General features: G+C 33.1%; 1 protein-coding gene across 1 annotated transcript; it reads left to right on the forward strand.

Moving 5' to 3' along the window:
* Window positions 1–6,935: 6,935 nt before the first annotated feature.
* LOC110910857 (WD repeat-containing protein RUP2) lies at window positions 6,936–8,175 on the forward strand. The gene has a single exon (XM_022155438.2). It carries the CDS (start codon window positions 7,021–7,023, stop codon window positions 8,068–8,070), a length of 1,050 nt encoding a protein of 349 aa, XP_022011130.1. The 5' UTR covers window positions 6,936–7,020; the 3' UTR covers window positions 8,071–8,175.
* Window positions 8,176–14,129: the final 5,954 nt, after the last annotated feature.

Raw genomic sequence — 14,129 nt, forward strand, 5'->3', positions numbered from 1 at the left:
GACGGTCAGGGCAATTCTGAAGATGGAAGAAGAGATACAGATGCGAATCTTATCCATTGGCATCGCTCTAGACAACAAATGCCATGAAACGCATATGCTTATGAAAGCATTAACCAGCAAATTTGGACCAATCAAAGCAGATGTGAAGCCGGACCCTGTCATGACATCATGGCGTTTTGATGATGAAACAGACATGGTGACGATTGCATACGGCAACGGAGAGCATGAAGTCTACTGGCTAGAGAACATCATAACAAAGCAGCGTCTGGGTTTCATGGAAGAATTGCATAACGTCATTTGTACCAACATAGAAATAGACTCAAAATTGGAGTTAATGCAAGACATGTTCAGGTGGAGGCTTCAGAATCTTCAGGAACAAGAAGTTGATGAAGGTGAAGGTGATGACATGGATGAAGATCCAGATGAAGACTCCGAGGAGGAAGAAGATGACGCAAGTGATGGATACTTTTCGGATAAAGTACCTTCTGACGAAGGCTTTTAATTTTTTTTTCCTCTTTTTTTTTTTTCTTCTATGTAATCTTTTTTTAAGATACTTAGGAGGTGTTTGGTGTTGCGTTTTCAAAATAGATTATTCGTTTCAAAATAGATTTTGCGTTTTCAAAACTGCGTTTTGAAAAAGCATGTAGGTACATGCTTCTCCAAAACTGCGTTTGAAGGCAGATAAACACTTTTTCATCCAAACACTTTTTTAGATTATTTATGTTTTACAAACGCCATAATCAAATAATCACTTTAAAACGTAATCCCAAACACCCTCTTAAATGATATATTTCTATATTTATTAGCAAAACGCCAAAAAAATACTAAAAATGGTTAAACCTTACAAAACGCCAAAAATAACAAAAAAATATTTTTCCTGCTTAATATTTTATTTACTCCGTTATTGTATTTTGTCATCTTAGTCTGCATAACGCTATTAAAAAAAACGTCAAACTTAGAAGATGGCACGTCTATCACCTGTAAAACCTGATAAAAAGCTGATCAACACAGTAAATACAAAAAACAGTAACTGAAAAGACAGTTACTTTATTACTATCATTTATTACAATAAAAAAAGTCCCGCCTAAACTACGCGCCAAAAAACTCCTATAAGAGAGGGGTCTATACACAATGAAAATTGATCACACCCAGAAAACACAAACGCCATATCCTCTAGAAACCACTCACTTTAAAACGCCACAGATGGCAAAGCTTTCACTGAAATGGATTATTCTTCTGAGGGGGTTATCTCAATAATATTTTGCTGAATGAGATGGACAAATATTCAAGAAAAAGAGACTGATGACAGTGATATGCCATCATGTGAGTTTTGTTCTTGATGAATATCCACATGGAATAAAGGGATCAACACAAGTGTAAAATGCTATTTTGGACTCCATTATTATAAATAGCATCAAGCAAGAGTTGATCTTCAATGACATGCCACCAAACAAGAATATTACACCAAAACACAGGATGCCACTAAGCAGCTTCTTCTGAAAAAGACAGGGTTTATGTAGGAAAGTTGGCATCTAGCTAAAATATTCAAAAAAGGTTCAAAACGCCAAAACAAATTCAAGAAGATAGAGGCTGATGATAGTGAAGATTTGGAAGAGAAATTAGATTACCATTTTTTTATTATTTTTGTTTTCATTTTATATTGTTTTGATATCAAGTTATATGTTGTTTTGTTATCTAAATCCCTATAAATAAAATACATTATTATATAAAACGCCAAAAACTACAAACATCAAAACGCTAGAAGTATGAAAACCGGGAGAACAGCTGCTGGCAAAACACCTTGTAAAGGGTATTAAACGCCAAAAAAAATTGGTCTTATTGTAATCTTATGCAAATATTAGTGACTCGTAGAGAATTATTATACAAAACGCCACAAACGACAAAAAAAATTAGCAGAAAACGCTATAACGCCAAAAAATTATATATGTGACACAAAAGCAATTAATTCAACGCCAAAAAGTTTAATAAATACAATTAACGCCAAAAAAAAACTTAGACGCCATAAAATATTATACCGCGTTGGGAAAATAAAAGAAGAATGAAAAGACAAAAAATCCCCTCCGCCCTTCTCTATGCCGCGGGACATGTGTTGGGCCAGGATGCGTTCTCACCGTTCTCACACTTTTGAGCGTTTTCTCTTGATCCCGTTTCTCTATACACATACACACACACACACACACACACATATATATAGCTCGGTTCAAATGAGAACCACCACGAGTTGTGAGAACCTTGAGAACTTTTTCTTCCCGCGCGACTTAGGCCAAAATTTTTGTGACAACCCGACTTTTTAAGTCAAAGTACAAGTTAAAGTCAAAGTCAAAGTCAAGACATGTCAGTATTCAGATCTGTCATTTCTTACTTAATTATTGCTTGTACTCTTAAAACCGATAATCAATATTTTGGTTAACGCTATTTTAGATTATGATTTATTATTATGGGAAGTAACAATGCGATAAACGTAACTAAATGCTATTTTATTTAACGCTAATCTACTTAATGCTATCTCGTCACTACCGCATCGCAACTCGAATCGCAGTTATTGGTATTGTTCTATGTGTGTGTGTTATTATGTGCCTTACTTGTGTGTGTGCTTTATATTTGTTTGAGGTGTTATTCGCAAACGCAATCGCAACTATATCGCAACGCAATCTCATCGCAAACGCTAAACGCAAGTTTATTTACTTTTATGTTGTGAGAATCGAGCCATTTGATAGTGTTGGGTTCATTTGTGAACAACCCCTTTGATAGTGAACTGTGTGAACTAACCCTAGCCCTTTATTTATCAATGAGTAAACTGCCAAAATGGTCCCTGAGGTTTGGTCACTTTTGCCACTTTAATCCAAAACTCAAACTTTTTGAATCTAGGTCCCTGTGGTTTCAGTTTTGTTGTCATTTTCATCCAAAAGTAGAATTTGTTCTGATTTTTCAGTTAACATATAGTTTTTTTTGTCCTTTTCCTCGCTTTTAATGAAGGACAAAATGGTCAGCTTTTTTTTTAAATTGTTATAATAAAACGTTAAAAGACCATTTTGCCCTTCATTAAAAAAGAGGAAAATGACAAAAAAAAACTGGATGTTAACTGAAAAAACTGACCAGATTTTGATTTTGGATGAAAATGGCAACAAAATTGAAACCACAAGGACCCAGATTCAAAAGATTTGAGTTTTGGACTAAATTGGCAAAAATGACCAAATCTAAGGGACCATTTTGGCAGTTTACTCTTTATCAATACACAAGTGTTAATCAATGGCCAGGATTTAATGATTAAAATACACTAGTGTATTTTACGATTTGATGATGTAAATCAGTGACCGGGATTTGTTCACTCAATTCACAATAGTGTTCAGTCTAGAACCTCATCCTATATTTATATATATATACATGGGAAAGACTTGTGAGAAAAAAAAACTACCAAAAAATTCCGAAAAAGCACACCATTTAAAAAAAAAAATTATATAAAAATTGCTATTTTTAATGTATAAAAAATTGTTTTTTACAAAAAAAAAAATTCAACACAAGTTCATTCATTATATGTATATGTTATGCATGCAACTTAGGTTTTGAGGGTTGGCGTTGTGGGGGTGGGTTAGGAGGTTTAGGTTTTTTCGTATTAATGCATATGTGTAATAATTAATGTTTTTTTAAATTTTTTATAAATTAAAAAATTGCGAACTTTAAGAAAGAAATTTCAAAAAAATAATTGGTGTGTTTTCTAGGCTTTTTAAGGTAAATTTTTTTGTTTTCTTATTTAAACTAGTTTTCTCATGATTCATCCCCTATACAATGGCGAAGCTTGAGATTTCCCTCTAGGGGGTCGAAAACGTATATACCCAAAAATTCTATACAAAACTACATACTCTCCACTATTGAGCGAAAAGTTCGGGGGATCGGCCGCCCCCTCACACCCACTAGAAGGTGCACCCCTGCCCCTATATATATATATATATATATATATATATATATATATATAGGATGGTTAAAAACTTAAAATAGGAACTTAATATTGTTGCGAGAACTATTTATACAAAACTTTTTAAAAAATATTTTGACGAAATTTTTATTTTTTATGTAACTTTTCCAAAAAACAAAAAAAAAAAAAACAAAAAAAAATTATGTATGCGACTTCTTGTTGTGGTGTAAATCAACTTTACACCGTCGTAACGTTCTGGGGGTTGCTGACATCAGCAGTCATTTACGCCAACGTAAATCGAACTTACATGTCGAAAAAATGATGGCCCGTCAATTTTTTTGTATAGATGTCTTAGTTAGATGTTAATCTACCTTTGTACAAATTTTGCTTGAAAAAATCACACGGGAAGTAGGAGTTTTCACAGTTTTTGGGGGGTTCTCGCATGAACCTCTCTCTCTCTCTCTCTCTCTCTATATATATATATATATATATATATATATATATATAGGGGAATGCTAGACAGAAAACCCTTAAATTCTTAGGAAACTCTGGAAACTCAAAGCTCCCGACTTTTTTTTTTTTGAAAAAAATAACACATGTAATATACATGTTTTTAAGAGTTTTGGGTCAAAAAAAACAAAAAAGCGCCGAGTACTTTTTTTTTTAAAAAAATAAACAAGTTTCAAAAACTTCGTTGACTAACATGTGTTAGACAAAAAATGCTGAAAGTTGCTGAAATTTGTTTTTTTTTTTAAAAAAACCCTTCGGCGCTTTTTTGATTTTTTGGCCCAAAACTCTTAAAAACATGTATATTACATGTGTTATTTTTTTCAAAAAAAAAAAAGTCGGGAGCTTTGAGTTTCCCGGGTTTCCTAAATATTTAGGGTTTTCTATATAGCCCAACCATATATATATATATATGTATATATATATAGAGAAATTATAATGTACAAAATGGCTTAACCTACATTAACATACGCGACAGAATTTATAACGTGCGTAATTATTTTTTTCACCATTATAACGTGCGTGATTATCACTTCCATGCGTGATTATCATCTCCCATGCGTGATTATCACCCAAAAACTGCTCCCATGCGTTATTAGGGCTCCCATGCGTGATTTTTGCCCAGATCTGATGGTTGAGCGCGTCGCGTACGTGAAGTAGGATAAGGACTTTTGTATGTTAACCTTTCCCTATATATATATATATATGTATATATATATATATATGTATATATATATAATATTTATTTTTGATAGTTTTGATTTGATTTTTAAATTGAAAATTAAAAAAAACATATAAATAGCAATAAAAGAGTTAATGATTTGTGAGAAAGAAAGAACATTGATGTTAATTAATGTGAGGGTTGTCCGGGGCCAAAAAGGGATGGAGGTGACTTGGAGTTACAAGAACCGCATCTGGTGCTTGAGGCACAAAAACAACCACCATTCACTTTTCTGTTTATCATACATGAACTCAAGTCCCTTGGCCCTTTATAACTCCTGTCATTCTCTAGGTATATTTCCTACTCTAATTGTATGTAGTTTGTGAAATTACCAAATTGTCCTTTAACTTAAAATAGCAAAAGTAACCCAAACAACCTAAGACTATTGCTTTTAACTCTCAAGACTATACCAGAATCACTATGGGTGTTGGGTATGAATTTGATCATTTACTATAATGAGAATGTATCAAGAATGCCCAAATGGCCAACCATTTTGATGATGGAAAGTAGGTGCAATTAAAAAAAACGAATAACTGAATTAAAACAAAAACGAGTTGAAAAAAAAAACTGTGAAATAAATCAAACTAATTGAGAAAACGATGGTTCGGTAATGATTTTTTTTTTGAGAATTGATTTTTATTGTTCGTTTATGATTATATGTGTATAAACAACTAAATTTACTAAAGCGCACCAACATTAAACCATATTAATATTTTTTTTCTATTAATAAAGTGTTATACGCCGAAAAAAGTTTAGTTAAGATTTTTAGTGATTTTTTTTTTAGAATTGATTTTTATTGTTAGTTTATGATTATTATGTGTATAAACGACTAAATTTACTAAAGCGCACCAACATTAAACTCATGTGTAAGCCTTGAAAAATGGGTAGCACCACAGAAGGGGGTCTTGAACTTGTCGTGTTTCTCGGGTCGCTGCGTAAAGGACAACTCTATATGTGGAGCCTTGCCAGTTGCCAACTGATCTAGCTGTTCAAAAGTCGGTAGTAGTTAACAGAATCGTTGATTAATCAGATTAACAAAACTATGATTTCCATTTACTAAACCGTATATATTCAAAACCGATTAATAGTTAAATCCAAAAATCCAAAACGGTCCATAGTTAAATAAAAAAAATGAATTAGATTAGTCATAACTCTCGTTTTTAGCTCATAATAACTAATCCCAAACAAAAGAAACTTTAGATAAAGTACAATTTGCGTCCATTTGATTTAGGGGCAACATCAACTTGAGTCTCCGGATGAAAGCTTTGGAAACCTGCGTCCTTGTGGTTTGAAAAACGCTACACTTTGAATCCCTGGATGTAAAGAATACCCCATGCGGGTATGCTCACATGAAAAAAGGTTCTAATGTGTAGAAATAATTTAAACAACCTCTATTTTTAATAAAATTTAAGATAATAATAGAAGAGAATACCAATTTTTATGCGTATTAGCCTAATTATTCCTCCAAATTTATCTTCTTAAACCAAACAATTACAAACATCTCTAACTGGAATCATTGATCTAAACATCCCCTTAAACGATATAAATGCATTTTAAAACAATAGACAAATAGTAGTTTCTTGTTAAAGAAATAGATGTTTAACAAAAGAAAAAATTGACCATTATCTACCAATGGTCAAAGAAAACCATACCTAATGGCACCATTGTAATAAACAAGAAAAACAAGCCCATTATCAAAAAACCTTCTTCCGTGGTTGGTGAATATATATACACCCATGCATGTCTCATTCTTCATTTACAATTTAACAAACGTAACGCTATAATTCGTACATAAAACCCTAAACTCTAAACCATAAACCTAACTTTTCACCATTATCTTCCGCTGACGAGCCATGACATGAACCACACAACACCACCACCTCAGAGTTCCGAAGATCAGGAGGATCGTTCGCCGAAATTCGAGTGGGACTTCCACATCTCCGCCGTGGTCTCATCCTCGGTCGGAACAATCTCCGACACCCTAGGCGTCATAGAAGTTAACTCCTTGGGCACCCTTTTCGCCACCGGCGGTATCGCTAGAAAAATAAGAGTGTACACCTTAAACGGAAACCCGACATGCCAAATCAACATATGCACACCAGCAAAACTCAGCAGCTTGAAATGGAAACCTTTATCCGCGGGAAAAACCATGGGCTCCGCGGATTACGATGGCGTCATAACCGAATACGACTTGGAAACACAGATGCCGGTGTTTGAGCGCGACGAGCACTCAGGCCGGCGGATATGGAGTATGGACTACTCTCATGGTTCCGTCGTCGGAGCCTCAGGCTCCGACGACGGAACCATGCAAATCTGGGACCCGCGCCATGATGGCCTTAAAAGTGTGGGTAAAGTACACTTCGGGGCCCCAGTTTGTTGTGTGGAGTTTAGTCCATTTGGTGGCGCGTTAATAGCCGTTGGATGCGCTGACCGAAAAGCCTACGTTTACGATGTGAGAAACATGGTTAACCCGGTTGCAATACTTGATGGGCATCAAAGAACCGTGAGTTACACAAGATTTGTGGATGATCGGACGGTGGTGACGTCGGGTACAGATGGGTGTTTAAAAATGTGGAACATAGAGGATCATGATCATAGTCTCATTCGAACATATAGAGGGCATACAAATCAAAGAAGATTTGTCGGGTTATCCATTTGGAGAAACCAAGGGTTGATTGGATGCGGGTCAGAGAGTAACCAAGTGTTTGTGTATGATAAGAGATGGGGTGAACCCATATGGGTGCATGGGTTCGAACCGGAGGGTGGAACGAGGTCCGAACATGGGTTTGTTAGTAGTATATGTTGGAGCCAAGTGGGAGATGATGAGTGCACGTTGGTGGGTGGTGGTTCTAATGGTGTTGTAAAGATTTTTTCTGGAAAAAGAAAGACATTAACCTCTATTAGTTAGCAAAATTAAAGGTGACAACTTCTTTTTTTTTTTTTTTTTTTTTTTGAATTTGTTCCTTGTTACAAGTAGTAAGTTGTAACTGAATGAGCTGAATATTACTTCTTCAAATTTGGTTCATTTTTTTTTTTTTCATTTTAACTAGATAACCTAGTCAAAATATATATGGTTTATTAATTATTATCCCTTAATAAGGTTCATGAAGAGTAACCCTGGTTAAAAGATGAGCATGACATGCATTTAACTAGGTTTTAGTGTAACAATCATCTTGAATCTTGACAGTTTATTACCATTCCTATGTTGCATTTAACTACGTTTTAGGTTAAGATTTGATATTGAATCTTGATATATAGTCAATCACTCATATTTTGTATGTAGCTAGGTTTTACTTTTAGCTTAACAATCATCTTAAATTCTTTATAGTTAACCACTCATATTTTGCATTTAACTAGGTTTTAGGTTAACATTTTAAATCTTGACAGTTAAGCGCTCATATTTTACATTTAACTAAGTTTAAGGTTGACAATGGATCTTAAACATCGATAGTTAATCCCTCGTATTTTTCTAGTAAGTTTTTGAATCATGAAATAGGAGAAGTTTTTATGCAGAACACTAAATATTGCAAGAACACGCAAAATAAAACGAATCGCCAAAATTTCTAAATCCTAAAAACCTAAAAAATAAATGAAAATGTTACAAATGTAAGATTTATTATTTCTTACATTAAAATTCATAACAAAATATGGAAAATTTTCGGTTTTTATATAACCTACACATATGAAGGTTATGTATAGGTAAAAATATATTGTTTTTTATGTATATATAATACACATATTAATGTAAGAACCATAAAATCTAAAAAAAATGAACCTCGTTTCTCGCAATAATTTAGTGATTTAAAGTTGTTCTTTTTATTCTCGCAATAATTAGTGTTCTGTAATGATCCTCGTTTCTCATGGAATATGGAAGTCGAATCTTGTAAAAGGAAACTTATATATATAGAAACAGGATCAGGAGAAAATGCCTTAAAGTGAGAAAACGGTGAGAATGGATCCTGGCCCAACACGTGGCAGAGGGGCGCTAAATGATATACAGGGGTACGATTGTCATTGTGCACGTTCCCCTCCATATTTCGCGTTATAAATCTGTTTCAAATAAAACTCCAAAAAATTCCTATTAGCAGTTACCCCCTTTCCAACCTTTCCAAATCTATGACGTCTAACGTGGATTCCGTTCGACAAAGTAACATTTGATGACGTTTCCATATTTTGTTCCAGCAAATCATGCAACACGTATACAACAGATATGGCGTTTTGTTCTTTATGCTTCTTTCATTTTCGTTTTTTTTTTCAAATTAATATTTCACAATGTGTTGTATGTTTTCAATGGTGTTCTTCATGTATCCAATTTTTTCGTGTTTTCATTGGTTGTTTAACAATATGTAAGAACTGATAATTGGAGTTTTCATTATTAATGTTAATTGTCGTTTGAGATCTAATATATGCTTATGATTTACGATCATTGGCGTTTTACACCTGATTAGTTTTGAATATTATTGAGTAATATTTGTAAACATCAGTTATTACTATTTGTTAATTTGTAAACATTAGTTTTGTTAACTATGACATTTTCATCATCATGTTATATTTGTTAATTATTCATATTGTTAATTATTCATCTCATGGCGTTTTGATTATCATGTTTCATTAATATTGTTAATTCATCATATTTCTTAATTAATCAACTAATGGTGTTTTCATTATGGCGTTTTCAATTATATGCTTATTGTGTCTTGTTTATTATTCAAGTAATGGTGTTTTCATCGATATATGGAGATAATTTCTATTTTAATGGCTGAAATTGTTTCTCACTGTGTTTTCTCAGACAAATGTGTTTCTTCGAATGAAAGGTTTTGCCCCAAAACTGGTTTATCATTTATCATTCTTGACGTTAGTGAAGAGATAAAGCCCAAAATGGACATGATATTCACAAGTCTCGATGATTGTTATTCAATGTATGTTATGTATACCAAGGCTTGTGGTTTTTCTGTCAGGAAAGGGACTAAAAAGATAAACGTCAAAGGTGAAAGACATATTAAGTATTACATGTGTACGAGAGCTGGGGTATATAAGGACAAGAAGGTTGATACGTTGGACCCCAATCAAAAGGAATGCCAAAAAAAAGAATATCTTTTACTAAATAAAAGTACCTTATACCTCTAATTTGGTCATGATAAACTCAATAATATTTTGCTGAATGAGATTGACAACATTGTTAATCCTCAGTTAAGAATGTTGTCCACCCCATTCAGTGAAACTTTATTGAGAACAAAACTAAATCTCCAAGAAATGGCGTTTGCAATTTGTGGTTTTTGAATGTTTTGGCGTTTATAAATTGAATGGTATTTAGTAAAACATGGCGTTTCTTTTTTTTGGTGAACAATGGAAGTTGAGGATAAACTCAATAAGATTTTGCTCAATGAGATGGACAATATCCTCACTTAAGGATTTTGTCCATCACACATTGAGTGAAACTTTACCGAGAACAAAACTGAATCTGCAAAAAAACGTTGTTTGGAATATTTTAGCGTTTATAAATTGAAAGGTATTTAGTAAAATATGGCATTTGGTTTTGGTGTGTTCAATGGAAGGTCTGAGACGTTGTTTATGTAGGATGTTTTTTGGCGCGTATTATAGGCGGGATTTTATTATAACAAATGCTAGTAATGAAGCTTCCGTCGTTTCAGTTACTGTTTGTTCAACTTTATCGTTTAAACACAAAGTTTGGCGTTTTATATCTAATGGCGTTTAGATGAGGATGATGTGTGCTTTGTAGTTTAAGGAGGGAATTTAATGGTGTTTTATTCATGAGTTTGTCATTTTGCCTAGAGAAGTCTAAAGACCTTTCTACCCTTAATGAAGCGTGTCCACGTAATAAAATTGATGTTATTTACGAAAACGCCACCGCACCATTCTAGTCCATACATTATTTTGATCTGATGATCCATAAGCGTTCTCACACTTTTCACCGTTTCCCTAAATCCTGACCATATATATATATATATATATATATATATTGGGTGGGGATATATATAAAGAAAACTCATGTAAGTTACAAAAACTATAATAACCTCGTCTCCGCCATATTTTTAAAAAATTAAGGGTTGAGATTGAGTCTGTTACACTTTTTGCTCTTTCCAGAAAAAGCTGAAAGTCTGCAAAAGATATTACACATAACACGTGGCAATCTTTGGGGTTACACGTAACACATCTGCAAAAAAGTGTAAGACGTGGCAAAAAGAGGTCCATTCTTTTGGTATGTGATATAATTGGCTATATACATATATATAAAGTATATCGTACATTACGGCTTAACGTACTTCACGTACAACAACGTGCGTGATTTGTTCTGTAACATGCGTGATTAATGTTTTCAATATGTGTGATTATTGTGTTTCAACATGCGTGATTTTGGATTTTTGAGTTATAACGTGCGTGATTTTAATATGAACGTGCGTAATTACCTGTCGTACGTGATGTACGTTAAGCCGTAATGTACATTAACCTTCCTCTCTCTCTCTCTATATATATATATATATATATATATATATAGGATTAGGTTCAAACGTGAACAATTTCTCCAAAGTGAACTGCGTGAACTGATCTGAGCCCTTAATTTTTATGATCTTGAGATTTAAATGAGTGGCATGATGGTAATTAGTTGGTTAATTTTTTCCATTTAATGAAATACATAAGGGTATATCCGTAATTACACAATCAAAATAATTCTAAAAAAACCTAAATTCTTTCCATTATTTAAAATATAATCAATTTCAAATCCAGTAAATTTGGTCTCTCTCTCCATCTCGATGAAGTCAGTTTCAAATCTAGGTTTTTTGGTCTCTCCATCTCGATGAAGAACAAAGATGAATATCCAGAATCCATCACGATGAAGTCAGTTTCAAATCCAGTTTTTTTGGTCTCTCCATCTCGATGAAGAACAAACTGCCGCCAATGAAGAACAAACTTCCGCCGATGATGAAGTTGACGATGAAATCAGGCTTCGACGGTGGTCCGATTCATCGCCAGAATTGATCTTCGCCGGATTGTTTCTCAGATCCGAATATCCAGAACGATTCATCTCAGGATATTCATCTCTGTTTTTCAGATCCGAATAACCAGAACGATTCATCTCGTTTTTCATATCCGAATCGAAAATTAGTTGCTGAGTTTTTTAGATCTTCGCCAATTTGTTGTGTGATGATACTACTCCCATTCTTGATAAATTTGACCAGCGAGCAGCAACAAAGATGTGGACATATCTTGAAAGTTAATTAGGAAGAAAAGTCAAAGGTATGGGGAAGAAACAACTTGAAGTAGAGGGCTGGTATTTCCTTCTTTTTTTATTGCTGTTGTTTAAAATTCATACACCTTTTTTTACTTTGAATCTTCTTGTTAATTTTTTTTTGTTATAAGCTTATCTATTTGATGATGGCTCTTTGAAGCATTCGGTGAAATTTGAAGCATCATTTTTAAAAAGGTGATACAAAATTCGAAACATCCTATATAAAAATGTGTATACGGTGATAAATTAGCTTTGACTTTTCTTCCTATAACTTAAGACAATGTTTTGAAATGCTTAAGACTTGTTAACTTTCCTATAGATTATAGTTTTATTGGTCTTTTTTATGAATTTGAGAAGGAAACAATCACTAAAAGGGACCTGTTTTGACTTTTATTGGTGTTGGATTTTCACGTATACTCTCTGTTGTGACCAGAAACTTGCATTACAATTTGTTATTAATGCGATGTACACACGTGTATATTTTTATTTTGCTCTGTTTTTAAGGCGATGTACACATGTGTATTCTGATTTTGTTCTGTTTTTAATACGATGTACATATGTGTATAGCGTCTGTTTTTTGTGATATATCAGTTTTTTTAGGGGCTGTTTGGTAGCCTCTGAATGGTCATTAAGAGGCTACCTCTTAATGGAACCATTAAGAATTTTACAAATGAGAAGGTAGAAGAATGTGACATGTGATGATTTCCCATTCAGATGTTACCTCTTAACCATTCAGACTTGAGGTTACCTCTTATTCATTCAGAGGTTTTAAACCATTAAGAGGTAGCATCTGAATGGTCATTAAGAGGCTACCAAACAGCCCCTTAGTATTGAATGTGTACAGTTGTTGATGTACAATTGTGAATTATGCAAAGTATTAGTTGCTGAGTTTTTTTTTTTTGCTCAATTTTTTGATTTTGCTCTGGTTTTAACGTGATTTTGCTCTGTTTTTAATGCGATGTACACATGTGTATTATGATTTTAACACGATGTACACATGTGTATAGCGTCTGTTTTTGTGATATCTGAGAATTTTTTGTGTATTGAATGTGTAAGGTTGTTGATGTACACTTGTGAATTATGCAAAGTATTAGTTGTTGAGTTTTTTTTGCTATTATAGGAGATGTCGTTAACGAGAAAAGTGGAGATGGAAGGTCGATAAGGATGATTCACATATGTTTGTTTGCTTGGTCGAAAAGGATGATTCAGCATACAACGTGGCGAATAGTTGTAAAAGATTATGTTTTTTTTTTGTTTTTTCGATTATGTTGGGTTTATTGTTTTTACGAAACTGGAACTTGTAATTATATGTTTTTTTGTTTGGTTTGGAAAACATTATGGAACTTGTAATTTGTTAAATATAAAATAGTTTACAGGTATTGTTTGTTTCTATGTATGTATTATGTAGCTAATTACACATATGTACGATGCTGAGTACACATGTGTACTGTTCTATTTATATCTAAGTACACATGTGTATACTGTTGAAATATGAAGGTTACGTGGATCTTAAAAATTAAAATTTGAATTTTGGTGATGAAATCTGAAATAAAAATTAAAATTGAAATATGGTGATTTGTTGTTTGTTTTGATAATTATCTTATTAATAAATAAAACATAATGTGGATAACGAATTTAAAATAGGAAAGATGTAACTTAATCCAATTATTAAAATAATGATTTAAATCTAATTTTTTATATAATTACAATCCTACCCT

The sequence above is a fragment of the Helianthus annuus genome, chromosome 15 (genome assembly GCF_002127325.2).
Source record: "Helianthus annuus cultivar XRQ/B chromosome 15, HanXRQr2.0-SUNRISE, whole genome shotgun sequence".
Lineage (NCBI taxonomy): Eukaryota > Viridiplantae > Streptophyta > Magnoliopsida > Asterales > Asteraceae > Helianthus > Helianthus annuus.

What these genes read in the sequence shown, in the direction of transcription:
- LOC110910857 (XM_022155438.2), top strand. Translation starts at nt 7,021, where the DNA reads ATGAACCACACAACACCACCACCTCAGAGTTCCGAAGATCAGGAGGAT.